Source organism: Herpailurus yagouaroundi, unplaced genomic scaffold (assembly GCF_014898765.1).
Source record: "Herpailurus yagouaroundi ecotype Mexico unplaced genomic scaffold, PumYag 184, whole genome shotgun sequence".
NCBI lineage: Eukaryota > Metazoa > Chordata > Mammalia > Carnivora > Felidae > Herpailurus > Herpailurus yagouaroundi.
Window position 1 is genome coordinate 38,314,661 of NW_024412415.1, and position 21,113 is coordinate 38,335,773.

Genomic DNA, 21,113 nt, shown 5'->3' on the forward strand with positions numbered 1-21,113 from the left:
TATTATATATTATATTAATATATATTATATATTATATTATGTATTATATTAATATATATTATATATTATATTATGTATTATATAATATATGTTATATATTATATTATGTATTATATAATATATATGTATTATATATTATATATGTAATTATATAATATATATGTATAATGTATATATAATATATATTATGTATATATTTAATTATATAATATAATATATTATGTATATATTTAATAATATATATTTAATAATAATACATAATATATAATATATATATTTAAGTTTATTTATTTTTGAGAGAGAGAGAGAGATCGCACACACACACGAGGAAGAGACAGAAAGAGAGGGAGACAGAGAATCCCAGGCAGTCTCCACACTATCAGCACAAAGCCCCACAAGGGGCTCGCACTCACAAACCGTGAGATCATGACCTGAGCCGAAACCAAGAGTAAGTTGCTCAACCGACTGAGCCACCCAGGAGCCCCTCAGAAATCCGCTGTAGCTCCAAGCCTGCTCTTCCTTCTACCTGCACAACACCCGGCTGGTGCCTGGCCCTGCTGTCGCCCTCCCCCTTCCCTCCTCCTCCAGTCCCGGCTGCCACACTTCATCCTTATTCCTCCCCCACACTCACTCTGACCCCTAGTCCCAACCCTGACAATTCTCCCTATCTCAGAGTTTACCCTTCACCCTACACCTCCTACAAGGTTCCTGCATCCTCTGACTTCAGGCTTGTCTGCACCCCACACCCTAGGTGTCCCCAGCCCCTGAGTCTAGAGTAGAGGGGTCTTCTCTCATCTTTCTTCACTCCTCGCAGGGGAACTCGACAGTTAATGACACCAAATGGCAAGTCAGAGAAAGTAGCACGTCGTGAACCCCGCCCAGAGGGAAGGGAGCCGAGCTAGAGCTGCGCCCAGATTCGGCCGGCAGGGGGCGCTGCAGCCCCGCCGGGCCTTGCAGTCAGGCTGGGCTCCACGTGGGTGGGGAGTGAAGGTACGTGGGGCTTGGGCTCCGAGCAGCTCAGTCTTTCCCTGAGCGCCCCCCACCCTGCACTTCCGGTGGTATGGGAGGTAGCTTTAGGTGGATGGTGTGTGGAAAAACATTTCAAAAACGTTAACCATCTTGTGCTTCTGTTAACAGCTATTAGAAAAAAATATGACCAGCATATCAAAACCGTGATTTCTGGAATATAGATGCTCAGAATAACGCAAAACTGGGATTATTTAAAGGCCTAATTTAAGAACATATATTAGGTAACTACAATCTCAGAAGGAACACAGATGTAGCAAAACTGGTGTGGAAGGGAGGAACTTAATTTCGGGAAATACTGGTGGAATCAGGGTGAAGGTTATGGATGAGGGTTAGAGCTAAGGTTAGGACCCAGGTTTGAATTGGGGTAGGGATGGGGTGGAGTTAGAAGTTGGGTGAGGCCTAAGGTTAGGATTTGGGGCTAATATCAAATTTAGGGGCACATTTGGTGATGAAGGTTAGCAATGGAGTTAAGAACCAATAGCAAAGGAATTAGAATCACTCTTGAGGCTACAGGGATTTGTCACTTTAGCAGCTGAAGAGTCCATGAGGGGGCGCCTGGGTGGCGCAGTCGGTTAAGCGTCCGACTTCAGCCAGGTCATGATCTCACGGTCCGCGAGTTCGAGCCCCGCGTCGGGCTCTGGGCTGATGGCTCGGAGCCTGGAGCCTGTTTCCGATTCTGTGTCTCCCTCTCTCTCTGCCCCTCCCCCGTTCATGCTCTGTCTCTCTCTGTCCCAAAAATAAATAAACGTTCAAAAAAAAAATTAAAAAAAAAAAAAGAGTCCATGAGACCGTGGACAGATGGGCAGGAGCTTCTGAGAACCCCTTCATACGGCACCCTAAGTGTGGTCTGCCTCTCTCCCCAGCATCCTCTTCTTTTTTTTTTTTTTTAATTTTTTTTTCAATGTTTATTTATTTTTGGGACAGAGAGAGACAGAGCATGAACGGGGGAGGGGCAGAGAGAGAGGGAGACACAGAATCTGAAACAGGCTCCAGGCTCTGAGCCATCAGCCCAGAGCCCGACGCGGGGCTCGAACTCACGGACCGCGAGATCGTGACCTGGCTGAAGTCGGACGCTTAACCGACTGCGCCACCCAGGCGCCCCCCCAGCATCCTCTTCTAGAAGCACCCCACAGGGGTTCTACCTGAGCTCACCGAACCCCAGGGATAGGGGAGGCACAGTGATGGTCCAATCCAGGACTGAGAGCCTCCAGCAAGAGCAGGTGAATACTGCCCCCAGTTGACACAACCGGAAGGTAACTACGTGCTAAACACTATCTTCTCACTTAGCACAGGTAACCTCATGGGGCCTTCCCAGTGGCCCTCTGCCGTGACATCATCACCGTCTTTCTACAGATGAACACAGGGCGGGGGGGGGGGGGGGCGGGGAGGACATACACCAGGCACAAAAAAATAAAATTTATGTTTTTGTTGCAGAGTTGGGGTTTGCCCAGCAGGGCACCTGTGTCTAGACTGGCACCATCTGTGACCCGTGCCCATGAGGCTGCCTGCCGGGTGCACTGCCCTGCCGCTGGGGGTGGTGAGCAGCTCTCCGCCCTCTCCTTCCTGTACCCTCCTGGTCTGTTGGTCTCACAAGATGAAAAATTGAAGCTTCAGAAGGCTAATATCCCAACCTTCTGCTCCCAGTGCTTGAATTTATCCTAATTTTTTCTTTAAGGCCAGTGCTTCTCAAACCTTCCTCTCTCTCTCTTTTTTTTTTTTTATTTCTCCCATACAGAGCTTCTTTAAACATATTTTTTCCCAGTCATGACTCCCCCCCAATGAAATTTTAATACCATAGATACCCTGTAGTTTCCTCAGGATTCTCTACATTAAGAAATCACATCATCTGCAAATAGCAACAATGTTACTTCTTCCTTAGGCACAGGTATGGTATATCTGTTTATGTACTGTGGTCCTTTGGAGGTCAGAAACCACTGAAATATCTACAGTGGTTAATGTGCCCCGCTTGAGCCAATTTTCATCCTCTGCGGGTTGATATTTCTCCTGTTGAGAATGCATGATTCAGGGTAAGGCGCCAGCCCCGGTTACAATGCAGGTAAGAAGGCTTGGGGAGGAGGGTGGTATTAACCCCTCCTCGTGGCTCAGTTCACAGGTGGGAATGCGGTGGGAAAGGGCTGCAGGGAGATGGAAACAAACTTGAGCAAAGGTCTGTCTGGACAGGCTTCCTTCTTTGGATTTGAATTAAGTAGATGCCTATGGCGATCTATTGAGAGAAGGGTCTAGAATTTCACCTGACTCCCCTTCTCAAAAAAGCAAAGCAGAAAGTTTAAAAGGTCGCTGCCCACCCTTACAAAATGCATTTGCTGACAAGTGAAGGGAAAATTCCTTCATTCTTGGCTCAAGGAACTTCCTTAAACTCAGCCCTGAGGAATTCTTTAAAGGCCAGCTGCCTGGACGATGCTAAAGTCAGTTTATAAATATAAATATCCCAAACTTGATAGCCAAGCAGATTACAAAAGCTAGCTAGCTAACCACAGAAATTTTCCACAAAGCTAGCCAGCCAAACAAGTGTGAGAGGAGATATTGTGAAACCCAGTCCACCTGTCTGATCGCCTGAAACTGTTGACCAGACTGAGCGCAGAGGGCCTGGGGATAGAATTTACCCTCGCAGACCCTCTTTTGGAGTTCTAGAGCCACCAAGCCCTGGCTGACACCAGGATGGACCGATTCCACAGCCAATTAGACCAACCAAGGAGGAGGCAGAGGATGGGTGAGGCTGGGCCCATGACGGAGCAGTCAGTGAGTCTGCTTGGGAGTGGGGAAGGGTGCAGGGGGGTGGTTAGGACACAGTCTTTGGAGGAACCTGATTCATAATCCTAGCTCTGCTGTGTGACCTTGGGCAAGCTACTTAGCCTCTGTGGCCTCATATGCAAATTGGGGGTGATGATACAGACTTCGAAAATGATAAGGGTTAAATGAGATGATGTACATAAAGACTAAACTGTGAATGGGCAATGCTCAACAAAAAATAACTCTGTATCTCCAACGCCCTAGAGAAGGCACTGTTGCTGACCCCACAAAGCCCTGTGGGCTTCTTCCCTTCACTGCCTTCCCCTCCTCCTCCCCTCCTCCTCCTCTCCCTTCTCTGGGCCTTCCCCCTCCCCTCCTCCCTTCCCCTTTCAGGCCCCTCCCCCTCCTCTCCTTCTTTCCCTCCCGTTCCTCCCTCTCCCTCTCCTTCTCCGGATGATTTCTAGTCCACTTAAGACCTGAGAGACCCTGTCCCCACTACTTCTCCCCAGAATTCTGTCTCCACCTCTCCGAGCCTCCACAACTGTCTCCTCTACCCCAACGGTGGGGTCACCCTGCAGATGGGAGGACTTACTGCTGTCCCTTCCTTCCTCGGCCTGCACCTGGCTACCAGACACAGCCATCTGCAAGAAGGTCACATTGCAGCACCAGCAGCGATGTGGGTTGGACAGAAGAGGTCCTGGGAGAAGCAAATAAATACATCAAGTTTCCAGCTGGGGTTGGAGATAAGGGCTCAGGGAGATGAGGCCGAGGCGGCCCCTGGCTTCGCAGGGAAAACCTATTTGGGGGCACTTCAAAGAGGACACTGTGGAGCACTACAGGAGGGGGCTGTCTCTCCTGGGAGGCCACTGAGCATGCTTCTCCCTTTTAGATTTGGCAGGGACAGGCTGAGAGCAAGAATGTGACAGATCTAAGCTCCTGTCTCAGCTGAGACAGGCAGATGGAGAGAGAAACTGAAATGGAGAAGGGAGGGAGACTTTCCCAAAGTCCCCCAGAAAGTCAGTGGAAAAGCAGGGTCAGCCCCCTACTCCCTGGTCTCCCGCTCTGCACCCCCTTACACTGAATTGTGCCTGGCTGTTCCCAAGACATGGCCGTTAGAACTGGCCTTACCTGGGTGCAGAAATGGACACGCCAAGACCCACCGGAGGGTGGGCTAACCTTCTTCCAAATCTCTGCCCCAGCCAGCTGCCTGGAAGGGCACAGCCTCCGTCTCTTCCAGACATGGGTAGGGTTCTGCTACTGGGGCCCATGAGCACTGGAGGGGGGGGGTACAGGGGGCCAATACAGAAGACCTGAGTGCAGGCACGTTTCCCACCCAGAAACAGCCATCAGATAGGCCACATCTGCCTGAGAGTCCCAAGGGCCTCCTGCGAACCAGCAAGGTCAGCACTGGCCACCAAGCTCGGCCTGCCCTTGACCAGACTGCCCTGGGAGGGCATCTCAGAGAAGTCACATGCTGGGAGCATTTCCCAGTCGCACCTGCTGTGACCTCCTTCTTGGCCTGTGTTCCCTCCAATAAAATGAAGGGGCTGGGGTAGGGGACCTACAGGCCCCAAGCTCTGATGATCCGTGACTCTGGACAGCTCCCTGTCTATCCTTCCTCTAAGACAGGTGCGGGATCACAGACCTTCTAGCCTTGGCCCCAGGTGACCTGCTGGAGCAGACGGAGCCTGTCCTGAGATGCCAGAAGCCCTAAAGTTCACACACCTAAGGAGTCCTGAACATGCTGGGTGGTGGAGGGCGGAGACGGCGTCTGCCTGGTTCACAGCTGCACCGATGCCAAGCACAGCACCTGGCAACATCGAAGAGGCTTCATTCCTATTTGTAGAATGAATGCTATAGCAGATCCATTTCTGTGTGCCCATCCCTTGGCTTCTGTGTCTTCTGAGAGCTCACATTAGGCCTGCCCTTGGGCTACTGGAGCTGACTTCCCACAGGCGAGAGAGAGAGAGAGAGAGAGAGAGAGAGAGAGAGAGAGAGAGAACACGCTAAGTGCCTGGGGACAGCCCCGCCTAGGGGCAGCCCCTAGTCAATGTCTGACTGCTGTGCATCTATGGAGACCAGAGACGGAAGACCGAGCTTCCCTGCCTAAATCAGTACACGTACAAACTCTGATGTGTGACTTCTGCCTAGAGCTCCTTGGGATCAGGCTGAGGCTGCGACTTCCTGAAATCACACCCTGGCTTGGCTTCCTCCCCTTCCTCTCCTGCTTCCCTTCTCCCCTGCCAGTTTCTGTGAAGAAATTTCCACAATCCACGGCCTGTGCGTGAATCTTGGTCTCAGCTCTGCTTTCGGAAGCCATCTCCAAAAACAAACGAAGAGCCTGTTGACAGTGAGACTGAAGATAGCAGGAAATTCCGTTTATTCTATGCTGCCATGTGCACTATCGTGCGCTGTTCCGGCTTTGATGGGGACGGTAGATGAGAAGGCTCTGGGCGACCCCCCCAGGAGTTTTCAGCCTGGAGGGTAAAGGAGGAGGAGCCCCAACCCCCACCCCAGCCCTGCCCCTTGGGGTCTCCAATGCGCAGCTCAGGTGGGTCTCAGAATACGTGCTCACCGTGACCTCTCTCCACTGATGGCACCAGGCAATGGAGAACTCGGGGCTGCAGAGCAGAGAGAAGTAGCCAGAACTGCAAGAAGAGTTGTGTCTTCCTTCCACATGACCCCACCAGTCAGGGAGCCCCTGGCAGCCTTGGCCATTTCTTCCTGGGCCTATGCACCAGGCTCCCGAAATATTCAGTGATCAGATTTCATCTCTAATGATGTTGCACACACACGTGCGTGCACACACACATCCCCTGAATCTGACTGTGTGCAGGGCCTTCAAGATACGTTTCATAGTGAGAGGACTCCCCCTGCCCTCAGAGCAATGCACAACAGTTTGGGGGAAAGGGTTTGCTCCTGGGCCCAAGTGTGCTGATGACCATGTTGATGAGTCAGCTGCAGTGTGGTGGGAGGGAAAAGAAGCCACCCAGGGTCATGAGGAAGAGGGCAAGCATTGGTCCCCAGACTTTCCAAAGGAAGCCCCGGCAGAGGCCCCCTAGATGCTCCAACTCAACCTGCGAACTGGCTTCTTCTAAAGCCACAGCATCCAAGAGCCAGCGTCTCAGAGGGCAGCAGCAGTTGAAGGGCCCCCCCCGAGCACGTCCAGCCCACTCTCCTACCTTCGCAAGCACAGAGACCTGAAGAAGAGAGGACAGGAGTTGCTTAAGGTCACACAATCGAGTTTGTGAAGCTGGAAGCTTTGCACCGCTTCCACATTCTTCCCAAGGCCAGGGTACAATTCGTCCTCCTGTTTTCCACCGCGACAGTAAAGTGCCACTCTTCTCCGCCATGGGACCGGGTGACATGTTCAGTCATGTGAAGTCATGTAGGAACATCTTTGAGTTCATAAACATCTCCTGCTCATAAATATCCAACTGAAGACTCAAGCTTCTACTGCTCCCAAAATAGCTTTGGATCCCAGCACAGGCATTTCCAAGAACAAATTTTTATCCTTTCAAGAATTCTGTGAAAGCACAGAATTCTCTAGTTTGTATGTATACCCACCCAAGAGACCTCCCTCATCCTGGTCACACACTGGGCCCTGATCGTGGTCACGGATGGTAGACATAGACTGGTCTAACCTCCAGATAAGGTGTCGAATATGGTTTAATGTCTAATATGGTTTATTACAAGTATGGTCCATTTCAGCTCAATTCCTTTTGACACAATAGTAGATTACTCTGATCACGCAACTCCCCAGCACTTTTAGTTAAAGGGGATTGCTCGCCTGTGGATATAATCTTGGGGTTGACTCCTCAACATCTATTTCCGGGCTAGATGATTACTCTGAGCCAATCAATTCAATTCCCTTTACCAGTGATCATTTTATCAGTTGGGAAGGCCTGAGCCAACAGCTGTCCATAAGGCCTAAGGAGAGGCTGTGGCTTCTAGAAGGAGAACCCAGTTTCTCTATTCCACTAGTCTGTTACCGCTAAGCATGTTACCCCAGCTGCTGCGGAAGCCCTCCAAGGGCACCAAGGAACACAAGTCTCAAGCAGAAGCCCTGTTAAGGCTGGCAGAGGAGAGGGACTGAGTCTGGGCCACCGAATCAACCAGCCCTAAAGCCAGCCCTCCCTCCTTGTGAGATGATACACATACAGTTTTTAAAACACTTTGAGATGAGACGTTTATTATCCGCAGATGGACGTCCTCCCTTTCCCTGCTTCACCCTATTGCGGAGGCCCGAGACCCCCCCCCCCCCCACGCTGGGGAGAACCAGTCCTGCCTGGGCGGTAGAATAGCTAAGCATGCTGCCTCCTCCAGGCAGGAGATCCCCATCTTTACAGAGACAAGCACAGGCCCAGCTAATTACAGGAGATGCCACTGGAAGGGCCTCGCCAGCACGTTAAGCTAATTTCATGAAAGCACTAGGAGGAAGGTCGTGGACCGGATCCCAGATTATTAATAATGTCGAGCCGCATCTGAACCATTCAGGGAATTCCTCCCAGTTGCCTCCAGCAAACTGCCACAGGTTGCTACTTTCCTCTGAAATCAACAGTCTTCCCATATGCAAATGTAGATTTTTTTTTTGTTGTTTTTCCCTAGAAAATAATTAAAGTCACAGAGCCCAATAAATACTTAAACAGATTGTGGTTTTAATTAAAAACCTTCCACCAGGGCTGCAGCTGCTGGTCTCTCTTTCCAAACAGGCACACTGGTGACAGCTACAGGCATCAGAATCCGAGTTTTAAGTATCTGAGATGAGACTGGACATCTTTACAAATGGTAGTAGTAATTCTGATCGCTACCTATGCCATGGTATGTAGGGGGGGCAGGGAGTAGAGAGACATTTGGGGGCTGCTTCTCCCTGTGGGGGAGGCAGGAAGGACACAAGCACGTAGGGGGGTGTGGAGCAGACATCTCTTTATACTTGTACCCAACTCTGGAAGGCAATAATGATGGCTAATGTTGTAAAAAATAATAGCTCATTTCTGAGTGCTATCCAAGTGCCAGGTACTCAGTGAACTGCATGCCTTGACTCCTTTAATCCTCAGGGCAACCCGATAATGTAGATATTCTTATTTATAGCCCCTTTTCCTCCTGAGGCACAGAGAGGTTAAGTAACTTGGCCAAGGTCACGCAGCTAGTACGTGGTGGAGTCTGATGCTAATACCTTTCCTCCTAACCACCACACAGAGTGTGCAAGAAGGGAAGGAGAGAGAGAAGGTGGGAGGGGGCCTTATACACAGGGACTGGCTTCCCAGAAAGGTGAGCTCTCCGCTGGAAATTAGAAAGAGAAAGCAGCTTCTTGGGAAGAGAGGTAAGAACAGTATTGGCAGGCAAGGGGACAGACTAGTAGCTGAAAGATGGGAGTGGGGAGTGTTCTGGAGATTCTGGCTGGAGTGCAGCTGTGGGAGGGATCCCCTGAGGCCGCTATGCTGCGGGTAGGTGATGCCCTTCTGGGCCCTGGTTTTCTGACTTTCCGAGACCTTCCCACATCCCTTAAATCACCCACATGCCTCCCTAAATACAGGGGCACGTACAACTCTCAATGCAGTTGGAATGGAAGCGTTTGCACAATGTTACCTGTCCTGAACATTTCATTAAACATCTATTACTTCCTACTTCGTAGTTTTCTTTCTCCTCTTAGAGCCAATAGATTTTCTTTTTCAGATCTCGGACATTTTAGGCCCAGATAAAGTCATAAGACTTAAGGACTGTGCTCTAGAGCCCTCCTACGAGAGGCTTTCTCAGAGAGAAAGCGCGCACCCTGCCCAGGGTGTGTGTGCTGGGGGTGGGGGTGGGGGCGCTGTCCGCGAGGGAGGCGTACAGGACGGTTTCCTCCCAGAACTAAGAGCATCGGTTCGTGCCAGGGCCTACTCCTTACACGAGTATTCAAAGGGTGCCTATTGTGCCCTGGGTGCCGGAAACACAATGGGGTGCGAAGCGGGGGCTGTGTCCGTGTTGGGCAGGGGAGAGGAGGTTGCAGATTCCGGGGACGTAGACTGGGTGGGCATGAGAAGGAAAGCTTCGGTGCCCTCGTTAAGCGTTGCCCCACTCCCGCACACTGCGCCTCGGGACCACCGAACCCGGGACAGAGCACGTCTTAGCTCAGGGCTCCAGCCTCCGCGCTCCCGGCGCAGGCCTCCGGCCGCCCTTGCCCCAGCCTCTGCACCGGCCAGCGGTGTGCGGCAGGGGGCGCTCACGAACCAGTCCTGGGACAGAAACCAAGAGGGGACAGAGCCTGGAGAGCGACTGCGGGGATCCACTGGGTTTCAACCCACCCCACCCTCCGGACCGTCCGGGTCCGCAAAGTCAAAGTTAGAAGTCGGTTCGCAAAAATTTGCCCGGAGCCACAGCTCTTGGCCCCTGCGTCTGTCTAGGGTCTGGACCCCAACCTGGTCAAAAACCTTGAGCCTGGATTCTACAGATTCCGATTCTGGGCCCTCCCCTCTGGCGGCTTAGAACCTTAAAATCCCTCCTTCACCCACACCTACTTCCACGCACCTGATTAGGTGCCTGTTTCTTTAACGATCAAAGACGTGGGCGGCGGTGTGTTCGCTCCCGGTTCCCCAGCCCCTCAGTAACTGTACCATTATTAACAGTATAGACATCAGACCTGCTCCTGCGCGCCCGGGCGGCGCCGGGCGAAACGCGCTGTCCTCTCCTAGCTGAGCCCGGAGGCTGATCCTGGAGTCGTGGCTCCAACCCCAGGCCTCGGCGGACTTTGCCAGGGCAGGCCCTGGGCGCTCCGGGGTCGAAGGCGGGGGTAAGGGTTGTCTTTCCCCCCCGGGTAGGCTCGGGGAACAAAAGCGCTTGCTGGAGAGTGGGCGGGAGTCGCAGGGGCCCGCGGGAGTCTGCGCCCTCGCCTGGGTGGCCACCACATCCTTAGGCGCCCTCCTGGCCCCTGGAGCCCTGTTTCTCTGCCAAATTCTCCGGGCTTCTGCATCCCTGGCAAGTGAGCCAAGGAAAAGGGGTCTTATTTGGCCCGTGGGCCCCGTAGGTTCCTGGGACGCTGGAGGGGCGGGTCCCTGCGGTCCTGGGAAGCTCTCCGCAGAGAATAAGCGAGCCCATTCTCCCTTCTACTCTCCAGTCTCTTGTCTTCCAGTCCATCAGCGCTTCCAAATTGTCCCTTGCCCACCTGCCTACCTGTCCGCCTCCTCGACGAAGGCATAAAGAACCAGAAAAAGAGGTGAAAACTGGGTCGGGGGTCCACAAGCTCTGCGCCTCCGAGTCGCAGCCTCGGTCCCCGCCTCTAGGGCAGGCGCCCCTCCCCCCCCCCGCCCCCGCCCCCGCCCGAGGAAGTCTCCAGGACCCGCCATCCCGGGCCTGCCTCTCCCTCCTCGCTACTGGTCCCTGGCCTCCCAGACCCCTCTTCTAGGACCGAGGCTCCCAGAACCGCCTCCTCAGCGTTCCCAATCCGCCCCCCACCCCCACCCCTTGCTCTGCAGACAAAGAGGTTGTGCCTGGCCAGCCAGCCGCGCCACTCCCTGGCCCAACCGCAGGGACTCATCCCCAGACTAGGGGGCCGTCGCAGTGTCCACCGCAGGGTCAAGGTGCCCTCACCCTCCCACCCTCCTTGAAGACACCTCCCCTCTCAGAGCTCCCCTGTGTCCTCCCCCTAGGTCGTCCGTGGGGACCACAGACCCAAGGAAGTGGAGTGAAGTTCTGGGTTCTAAATCCTGATCCGTACGAGCTGTCTGGTCCCAGCCTGCTACGCCGCCAGCAGCGGCCGCAAGAGTAAGAGAGGGGGAGGGATGCGGAGTAGCCGTGCGCCAGTCCTTTCATATTTAATTTACAAAGGATCCTCGGAACGCCCGGTCGGGTGGTCTCTTTAGCTGCAGCGCTCCTCGTGCGTCTCTCTTCCCCACTTCCCTAGCTCATTAAAATGCTCAACACTCAAATCAGGAGATTGATCTCCTCAGAGGCCCCAAACCCGCGCCATCGACCCACCGCCAGAGAACCCTACGGCTCGAGGTGCGGGCTTGGGGGCCGCGTGTGCCCTGAGAGCTCAATGTCTACAGAAAGGACCGGGGAAAGAGGCGGGGGGTGGGGGTGGGGGTGGGGGGCGTTTGCCTGTCTCTGGGAGCCTGTTTCCCTTCTCCTTTACTCGATTCTGGCCAGCAACTCTGTCTCCAGGGCTGCTATGGGCAGTGCGGGAGACACACATCGAGTTTCAGCCAAATGCCTCGACATTCCTGCGCCTCCGCCTCCTCGTCGCTAAAAGAAATGTCGGGGTTTCGCCAGAGACAGGGAGCGAGAGTCGGGAACAGCGAGTATTCGAATCTGCCGAGGCCGGCTGTTGTGTGAGGGTGTGAGACATGCTGGCGGTGGCGGGCCGCGGAGGCATCGGGGGATAGTGTGTGGGGTTGACGGCGCGTTTGGTGGTGAGGCTGTGAAGATGTTGGCGAGGGAGGAACGGGGAGAGAGAGCCTCGGGCCTTAAGTACCCAGCCCACACTGCTCGGGAGGAGCGGACGTTTTGTAACCATCCCTTTCGGTGGTGCCTCGGTCTGCCGCAGCCCCGGTGCCCCATTCGCCTGTGGCTGGCAAGACCTGAGGGCGAGGCGCGTGGGTGCTCCCAGGCCAGCCTTCTGCGGAGGCAGAGGCTGATACCGCACACCCGCCGCACCCCGCGGGGCGCACAGGCAGGCGTGTGGGGCTGTGGGCTTCAAGCGCTGGTTTTGCTACAAAAGATGAGACTTAAAGAGTAGGGCTTAAGAGGCTGGGCAGGGTGGCGGTGGGCTGGGGAGGAGGCGTCGCTTCCCCGCGCGCCCCGCGGGGTCGTGCGTTCCAGTCTTCGGGTTGGACTGGTGGGGGGCGGGGGAGACCAGGGCTTGCATCCACCCAGATCCTGGCAAAAATAGCAGGGAGGGTGAGGCGCTCTGCTAACACTATCAATTATGCATCGTGTTGAACGTGGCTTCGGGGAGGAGGCTGCTAGTGGGGAGGGGAGTGCGGGAAGGAAGGGTCCGCGCGAGCCCGGCTGCGCGCAGCTCAGCGGGTCCCTACTCACTCCTGGTCTGTCTGTGCCACAGCCCGCATTTGCAAAAAGAGTTTAAAGGCAAAGACACGCCCCCCCCCCCTCAGTCGTGCTTCTTGCCTTCCCCCAAATTCCTCAAAGATGGTTTGTCTCACGTGTTGCGGGGCGTAAAAGCGGCTCGCGTTCAATTAGCAGCGAAGCTCACCGGCCCTGGCGGGACCCGCGAGTGAGGGTGAGTGAACGTGAATGTGTGTGCGCGCGGGAGGGGGAGAGGGTGAGTGTCCCGCGTGAAGGCGTGCCTTTGAAAATGAGTGTGAACGCAAGGACGGCTCAACACATTGACTCGGTTATTATTACAGGATGAGGGACAATTCTAACATGTGAAGGTCGACTGGGCGGAGGGTGTGAAGGTCTGCGTGTGTCTGTACGAATGTGTTTGAAACTGGGGCGGGGGGGGGCGCGGTGTGATTAGGCACAGGGACAATGCCTGCAAGATGTGTAAGTGCGGAGGGACGCGGGTTATGCGTGTGCGGTGAACTGGAAAGAGCCCAGACGAGGGCGGTGGGTGTGGGGGCGCCCCTTGAGACCAACGCGTCTCAGCCTCGGGGAGAGCCTCTAAGGTTTTAACAAATGTGGGCGATGCGGGAGGCGGGAGAGGCTGTGCGCGTCCCTGCTGCGCCCGGGAGCGCGCGAGGACTCTGTTCAGTCTGCGGCCAGACAGACCTGGTGGGGGGTGGGGGGTGGGGGAACAGACGCGAAAGGGAAACTGAAGCAGGACCTCAGGGCCCGGGCAGTCCCCACAATTACCTGTCCCTTTCTCTGCCCCTCCCCTGTCTTCCACAGCCAGCAACAGATGTGGAAAGCGCCCTTGGGCAATCGTCTGGGCGCAGAGACATCAGTCTGGAGAAGGGGTTGCAGCCCGAGGGCAGCGCGCAGAGAGTCAGCAGCGGGTAAGCCGCGGGGACAGCCCCACAAGCTCGACCCCGGTGTGGGCAGATCCCGCCTAGGGTGCCATACCCCGCTGGCGCTGTCAGGGGGAGTCCACGGAGGGGTGGGGAGGGGCCCTCTCCCCGGACCAAAGGCGGCGTGGGGAGCCTGGGTTCCTAAGGACGGGAGGGTAGGAGGGGCTCTGCCCAACCTGCCAGGAGCCCTAGAGGGGAGCTGGGGGGGGGGGGGGGGGGGGCGGGGTGGTCTGCGTTAAGTGGGTTTGTGTGGCTGGGGATAAGAAGGTTTTTGCTGGGTGGGGAGGGGTTGCTCAGGCATCGTGGAGCTGCAGAAAAGGGGCGGAATCCTACACCGTCTCCTACTTCCTTAGCTAGTGGCAGCCCCCATGACCTGTCGGTTGGGGACCCCAATGCCCTCTGGGAGCCGCCTCGCCTGCGTTCTTCGGGGATGGGAAAGGGAATCTTTAGCGACATCCCCCTCAAAGCTCAAGGTCCCTGCCTGGGGGAGGATCTCCTTCCTCAGTCGGAAGTTGACATAGCAACCTCAGCTGGCCCCTCCAGGGAGTTGCAGCCCAGGGCAGGCTGCTTTGGTGTCTGACGGAGGGGGGGGGCCTGTGAGTCTGCTGCCAGGGGTCCCATCTCCTGCCACCCACCGCAAGTTGTGGGCATTGCCCATCCGCTGGGTTTTCAGTCTCAGTGGAGGGCTTTTGTGCGCAAGTGCGCGCCTGTGTCCCTGAGTGTGGGTCAGTTCGTGTGAGGACATGTGTCCTTGTGTCTGTCAGCTCCCACAATGAACAGGAAAGCACGCAAGGGAAAACGCTGTCCTGATGTTAAAGTTCAGCTGAAAGAACAATGAGGTCTCCAGAGTATAGTGTGTCCATGTCTTTGTGTTTTTGTGCTAGGAAATGTGTTGTGAACCCTGTAAAAGTTTGCGGTTGGATGGCGGTGCCCCAGCGTGTGTTTGTATTGCTGTGTGCTGTCTGGGTGTGTGCGCGAGAGTGCTGTGCGTGGGACAAAGAGTTGGAGGAAGGACGACAGGTCGTGGACAAAAATACCTTCTCTGTGTATCCTCCTCACGGGGTTAAACGAAGGCTCAGAAACACACGGGGCCAGGGTAGAGCCCAGAGCAGACAGACAGGTGAGCTGCAGAGCCTCTGGAAGAACCACTGCTAGACTGAACGAGCAAGTAGGGGGGTGGAAAGCGAGGCATCAATCCGCTGGAAACGGAAATCAGGGCCCTGAGAGAGCATGCATTGAATCCTGAGATTTCCATTGAGCCCCATTCGTGTGGGAGAGAGACTCCTGCGCACAGAGGAGATTACCGGAACCCCAGGGCCTGCCCTAGATGGGTTTGCGGAGGCAGCGCTTAAAAGGGGAGGAAAGCTGGGGCTCATAAGTCACCTTCTCCCCTCTTCCCCCCCCCCCCGCTTCCATCTGCAGGATCCGCGATGGTGCGCCTGCGGGCTCTGTGGCTGGCCTGGGCTCTGCTAGGAGGGGCCGCAGCTTGCCCAGAGCCGTGCGCCTGCGTGGACAAGTATGCACACCAGTTCGCCGACTGCGCCTACAAGGAGCTGCGCGAGGTGCCAGAAGGACTGCCGGCCAACGTGACCACGCTTAGTCTGTCGGCCAACAAGATCACCGTGCTGCGGCGTGGGGCCTTCGCCGACGTCACGCAGGTCACGTCGCTGTGGCTGGCGCACAATGAGGTGCGCACGGTGGAGCCGGGCGCGCTGGCGGTGCTGAGCCAGCTCAAGAACCTCGACCTAAGCCACAACCTCATATCCAGCTTCCCGTGGAGCGACCTCCGTAACCTGAGCGCGCTGCAGCTGCTCAAAATGAACCACAACCGCTTGGGCTCGCTGCCCCGGGACGCACTGGGTGCGCTGCCCGACCTGCGCTCCCTGCGCATCAACAACAACCGCCTTCGTACACTGGCCCCTGGCACCTTCGACGCGCTAAGCGCGCTGTCACATCTGCAACTCTATCACAACCCCTTCCACTGCGGTTGCAGCCTTGTGTGGCTGCAGGCCTGGGCCGCAAGCACCAGGGTTTCGTTACCCGAGCCCGACTCCATCGCGTGCGCCTCGCCTCCCGCGCTGCAAGGGGTGCCGGTGCACCGCCTGCCCGCCCTGTCTTGTGCGCCACCCAGCGTGCGTCTAAGTGCTGAACCACCGCCTGAGGCACCGGACAGCCCCTGGCCCGCGGGCCTAGCGCTCCTGCTACACTGCTTCGCGGAAGGACATCCCACGCCCCGCCTGCAATGGCAACTTCAGATCCCGGGTGGCACCGTGGTCTTAGAGCCTCCGGTCCAGAGCGGGGAGGACTATGCGGATGGGGCGGAAGACGGGGAGGAGGAAGGAGATGGGGACGGGCCAACGCAGACGGAGGCCCCAATCCCGACTCCAGCACCCGCTTGGCCCGCACCCCCAGCCAACCCACGCTTCCTGGCCCTCACAAACGGTTCCCTATTGGTTCCGCTCCTGAGTGCCAAGGAAGCAGGTGTCTACACCTGCCGGGCCTACAACGAGCTGGGTGCCAACTCCACGTCACTACGCGTGGCAGTGGCGGCTTCTGGGCCCCCAAAACACGCTCCTGGCTCTGGGGGAGACTCTGATGGGCAGGCCCCTACTTCTGAGCGCAAGTCCACAGCCAAAGGCCGGGGCAACAGCGTCCTACCCTCCAAACCCGAGGGCAAAATCAAAGGCCCAGGCCTGGTCCGGGTTAGCATCCTGGGCGAGACGGAGGCGGGGCCGGAGGAGGAGGAGGCAGGTGAGGGAGAGGAAGCAGAAGACCAGGTCTCTGCAGATCCGGTGGAGGAGCAACGCTGTGGCCACGGGGACCCCTCGCGGTACGTGTCCAACCACGCATTCAATGAGAGCGCAGAGCTCAAGCAGCACGTCTTTGAGCTGGGCGTCATCGCGCTGGACGTGGCGGAGCGTGAGGCTCGGGTGCAGCTGACGCCGCTGGCGGCGCGCTGGGGGTCTGGGCCCAGCGGGGCTGGGGGAGCCGGGCGGCCGGGGCGGCGGCCGCTGCGCCTGCTCTACTTGTGCCCAGCGGGGGGCGGCGCAGCTGTACAGTGGTCGCGCGTGGAGGAGGGCGTCAACGCCTATTGGTTCCGCGGCCTTCGGCCTGGCACCAACTACTCAGTGTGCCTGGCGCTGGCAGGCGAGGCCTGCCACGTGCAAGTGGTGTTTGCCACCAAGAAGGAGTTGCCCTCGCTGCTGGTTATCGTGGCGGTGAGCGTGTTCCTCCTGGTGCTGGCCACCGTGCCCCTGCTGGGCGCCGCCTGTTGCCATCTGCTGGCCAAACACCCGGGTAAGCCCTATCGTCTTATACTGCGGCCCCAGGCCCCTGACCCCATGGAGAAACGCATAGCCGCAGACTTTGACCCCCGTGCGTCCTACCTCGAGTCCGAGAAAAGCTACCCGGCAGGCGGTGAGGCAGACATCGTGGAGCCCGAGGAGACTCCCGGGGAGGGCCTTGATGAAGATGCGGAGCAGGGGGACCCAGGTGGGGACCTGCAGAGGGAGGAGAGCCTGGCGGCCTGCTCGCTGGTGGAGTCCCAGTCCAAGGCCAACCAAGAGGAGTTCGAGGCGGGCTCTGAATACAGTGATCGGCTGCCCCTGGGCGCCGAGGCGGTCAACATCGCCCAGGAGATTAATGGCAACTACAGGCAGACGGCAGGCTGAACCCCCAGCCTGACTGGCCCGCCCATTCCCATCCCCCACCTTGGGTACCTGGGAGCTGAAGCCTAGGGCTGGCAGGACGTAAGCCTCCCCACCCCCCACCCGCAACCTTCACTTACTCCGCCCCTTTACCAGACCCAACCTTCACTACTGGGGACTTCTAGTGGGGAGTGGGGCGACTTCAGCAGTCCCAGGCCACCCACTACTGTCATTGTCCTTGTGGGTTCAGTTCCATTACCACCGCAAGCACGGTTACTAGCTCTACCCACGGACTGTGAAGCGAAATCCACACCTCTCCATTCCCACCGCAATTGTTATCTGCGAAATCTGCTCTGCAGCCTGCCCCACCGTGGGCTCTGGAACCAGAGGAAACGGGAGAAGACGTTGGAAACATCCGGTGGTAACGCTGTGGCAGGGAGTCATTCTGGGACCCTCAGCAGATGTCCCTTTCGTGGACCGCTGTAGGGTCCTGCCTGGACCCCTACTCCGCCCTTTCCGGGGTGCACGTCCCAGAAGTCAGGACTCCGTAGCAACTCCCTAGTTTTAGTTTCAAAGCCCCCTTCCGACTCGGAAACAACCCCGTCTGTCCCCCCCCCCCCCCAATCCGCTTCTGATCAGCTGGAGCCAAGCCCGGTGCCTGGGGCGCCTTTCAGCTGCGCACTCTGATTTTCATATTTTCGTTTTTTGTTTTTTTCCAAAGGACAACGACACTCCGGGTCTGGTGCTAACACTCCCTTCCCAGCCTCTGGGAAAATTGGGTGTGTGTGAGAGGAGGAGGGGCGGGAAATCCGTTTTCTCTCTCCCTCTCTGCTAACTTAAGCGCCGCGGAACCGCCCTCCCTTTTAATGAGGAGAGTGTGGGCTTGGTCCCGGGTGAATTTCGTTGTGGGTGAGTTGGGGGTTTCGGAGATCCAAGCACTCGACAGCTCCGCTTCCGCTGCTGCACGTGGCCCAGACCTCGGTTCGACGAGGCGGGGGCTGGGGTGGGGGAGTGTGACAAAGGAAGCCCACTGCGGCCTCCTGGACGCGGTCTGTCTTAAGCGCTTGCACCCTGTTTCGCACAAAGCTGGCGTGTGACAGCGCAGCGGGATCCGGATGGAGAAAAGCCCCTAGGTCCTCCAGTCTCCCCGCCCCGCCCCTCCTTCCACAGGAACAGTTTTTGCCTGGCGTATAGTCCTAGACGAGCGTGCTCTGTAGGAGAAGTCTGTGTTCTGTAAAGTGTGACCGTGTAGTGTAGGGGGGCGGGCGGGCAGGCAGGTGGGCGGAGAGGGAGGGGATGGGAGGGTGGACGCGGCGCGGCGACTGGGGCGGGGGTACTTTTTTCGTTCTTGAAGGAACACGTCGGGATTGGGTTTGGGGGGTTCGGGCGTCGAGACCGCCCCTGTCCACAAAGCGCAGCACAAGTGCGGCCCGGGGCGGAGTAGCCCCCCTGGAGCCCGCGCCCTTTTCTAAAGGCGTCTGTATGTAAACAGTCAATAAAGCAATCGATTTGAACTGGGCTCGGTGACTCTTTGTCGTGGGACAGTGGAAGGAAGCCTGGGGGGGGGGGTTGCTGGAGGAAACCGCAGAAAGAAGGAGCCCCTGGATCCTCTCACTGGGATCCTTTGTGTGATTGCCTGTCGGTTTGACTGTCCTGTGATTTTGCCAGGTTCTACACCCGGCGCCTGCTCTTTCTTGGTGCCTCCAACTCCGGGATGGATGGAGGGGGAGAAACCACGTGGGATGGGGGAGGCTGGAAATGAGTGGAGAGGGCTGGCGGGGAGGGTGGGGTGGGTCTCTGCAGACTGAACAGGTGGGAGCCCCGGGGTGTGTGCATGAGGGTGTTGTGCAGGTGCAAAATCCTCCATGGGTTGACACTTTTACTAGGATGGGGTGTGGTTGTGCGTGTGTGAGAGAGAGAGAGATTGAGAGAGAGAGAGGACTGTCTCATTTCTGTCTCAACTCCAGTCCCTCAGTTCTCTGAGAAGCCAGTGGGGGCATTCCTAGGGGCCAGACTGCTGTGGCTGGCACAAAAGAAGTCACAAATAACGCAAACTACAGAGCAGGCAGACGGTGGAGAGCAGAAAAGGGGAAACCAGGCAGGATTGGTTGCACAGGACAAGTTGGCACCTTTAGTGGAGGAGCCGTGTGTGCATTGCCAAGTGCATGCCGTGGGTGTGCATGCGTTTGGGGAGGGGGTGCCTGTGGGTGTGCATGTGTTTGGGGAGGGGGTACTCAGTGAACGATGGCCAACTGACAAGGTCCGTGAGTCTCTCGGGGTGGGTTGAGGTGGGTGCACATGTAGAATCAGGGTTGAAACCACACTGATTTTATAGTCCTAGAAATGAGGCTTCTTGTGTGGGGAACAGGGGAAGAAACAGAGGGATCAAGAGTGCGTGTTGTGCTCCTGACCAGCCTACAGTCCTGGGGTTGGGCTGACTGTGTTTCAGCTGAATCTCAACCCCCCGACACCCCCCTCCCGCCCACCCCAAACAGGGAGTGGCCAGGAAGGGAGGTGTAAGAGGAAAGGAAGAGTTCTTTCAGCTTCTCTGTTCTTTCAGCTTCCGATCTCTTTTCCTCGGATCTCTTTTCCTCTGTCACCCTCTCTGTGAGTATTAAGTCTTCCTAATTGGACCAGTCTAGGCTGGGGACTGGGCCCAGGTCCAGACACCCTGTCTCCCATCCTAGCCTGTCTCCTGGCAGAGGCTGTGGCTGAGATACTTCCCAGGGCCAGAGCCCTGATTGCCCGCTCAGACTGGCAAACCCGTGTCCGAGAAAAATTCCTCTCTGAAGAGTGACAGCTCGAGAGCCCTGCCCCTGCACCTCACCCCACTGTGTCAGAGACGCCCCTCAGAAATACAATCTTTCATTGTAAAAGCTTTGTTCTACTTGAAAATGCTGCCTTTGAGCAGGGGGCAGGGACTGGCCCAATTTCTATAACTGGTTCAGGAATCCACCCACATGATTGCGTTTGGCAGAGGCCTGACTGGGCGGATGAGTGCTTAGCAGTTTGGGTCTAACCCGATCCTCTGGTCATGGGTATGGAGGGAGAGGGAAAAGAAGGGATCCTTCCTGCCCTCTCTATCTGAGGATTGGGGGTTTGCCTGCAGATCCCCTAGGATCCTTAGTGCCCCAGAGGATGTGCCGAGTGGCTAAGAGTTCTGCCCCTCCTTTGTCCTGGGCCAGGCTTCCTACTGGATGAACATATGCTGCTCAGCTGGGCCTTGTGCTCTCAGGGCCAGGCCAGGCCCGAAGTCTCTGCTCTCAGGACAGAAATAGGTGGGTGCTGGAGGTGGAGGACCAGGGTGCTGTGACTCTGTTGACTGCCCGTCAGGATACCAGCGCCCTCAGGCTCTTACCAGCTTCTTTCTGTACTAACTCGGCATAGGAGCAGAATGGTTTCCAGCCTCTGGCCTTGCTTCCCGTCTCTTTCAAATTTTATTTCCATTTCCTCCCCATCTCTCTTCTCTGTTCTCTTTTTTTTCCCTTATTCTCCCTGATTTCTTCCTCAGAGAGTCTCATAAAATCCCAGGGTTGGAAGGGACCCTGAAGACTTGCCTATTTGAGGCTCAATTCTTTTCTTTTTTAAATTTTGTTTTTCAACGTTTATTTATTTTTGGGACAGAGAGAGACAGAGCATGAACGGGGGAGGGGCGGAGAGAGAGGGAGACACAGAATCGGAAACAGGCTCCAGGCTCTGAGCCATCAGCCCAGAGCCCGACGCAGGGCTCGAACTCCCG

At 56.3% G+C, this 21,113-nt stretch overlaps 1 protein-coding gene across 4 annotated transcripts; it reads left to right on the plus strand.

Annotated features, from left to right (window-relative positions):
* The first annotated feature begins 10,377 nt into the window (after positions 1–10,377).
* Positions 10,378–17,687, plus strand: ISLR2 (immunoglobulin superfamily containing leucine rich repeat 2). Of its 4 annotated transcripts, XM_040493237.1 has the most exons (5): positions 10,378–10,552; positions 10,877–10,975; positions 11,409–11,523; positions 13,609–13,715; positions 15,150–17,687. In XM_040493237.1, exons 4-5 carry the CDS (start codon positions 13,619–13,621, stop codon positions 17,396–17,398), a joined length of 2,346 nt encoding a protein of 781 aa, XP_040349171.1. In that variant the 5' UTR covers positions 10,378–10,552; positions 10,877–10,975; positions 11,409–11,523; positions 13,609–13,618; the 3' UTR covers positions 17,399–17,687. The 4 variants fall into 4 exon arrangements, with proteins under 4 accessions (XP_040349171.1, XP_040349173.1, XP_040349170.1 ...); XM_040493236.1 differs by lacking the exons at positions 10,378–10,552; positions 10,877–10,975; positions 11,409–11,523 and adding exons at positions 11,895–12,170; positions 12,821–12,997; XM_040493239.1 differs by lacking the exons at positions 10,877–10,975; positions 11,409–11,523.
* The last annotated feature ends 3,426 nt before the right edge of the window (positions 17,688–21,113 follow it).

What these genes read in the sequence shown, in the direction of transcription:
- ISLR2 (XM_040493237.1), top strand. Translation starts at nt 13,619, where the DNA reads ATGTGGAAAGCGCCCTTGGGCAATCGTCTGGGCGCAGAGACATCAGTC. An exon ending in GCGCAGAGAGTCAGCAGCGG is followed by an intron (nt 13,716 to 15,149) that starts GTAAGCCGCGGG and finishes TTCCATCTGCAG; the next exon opens with GATCCGCGATGGTGCGCCTG.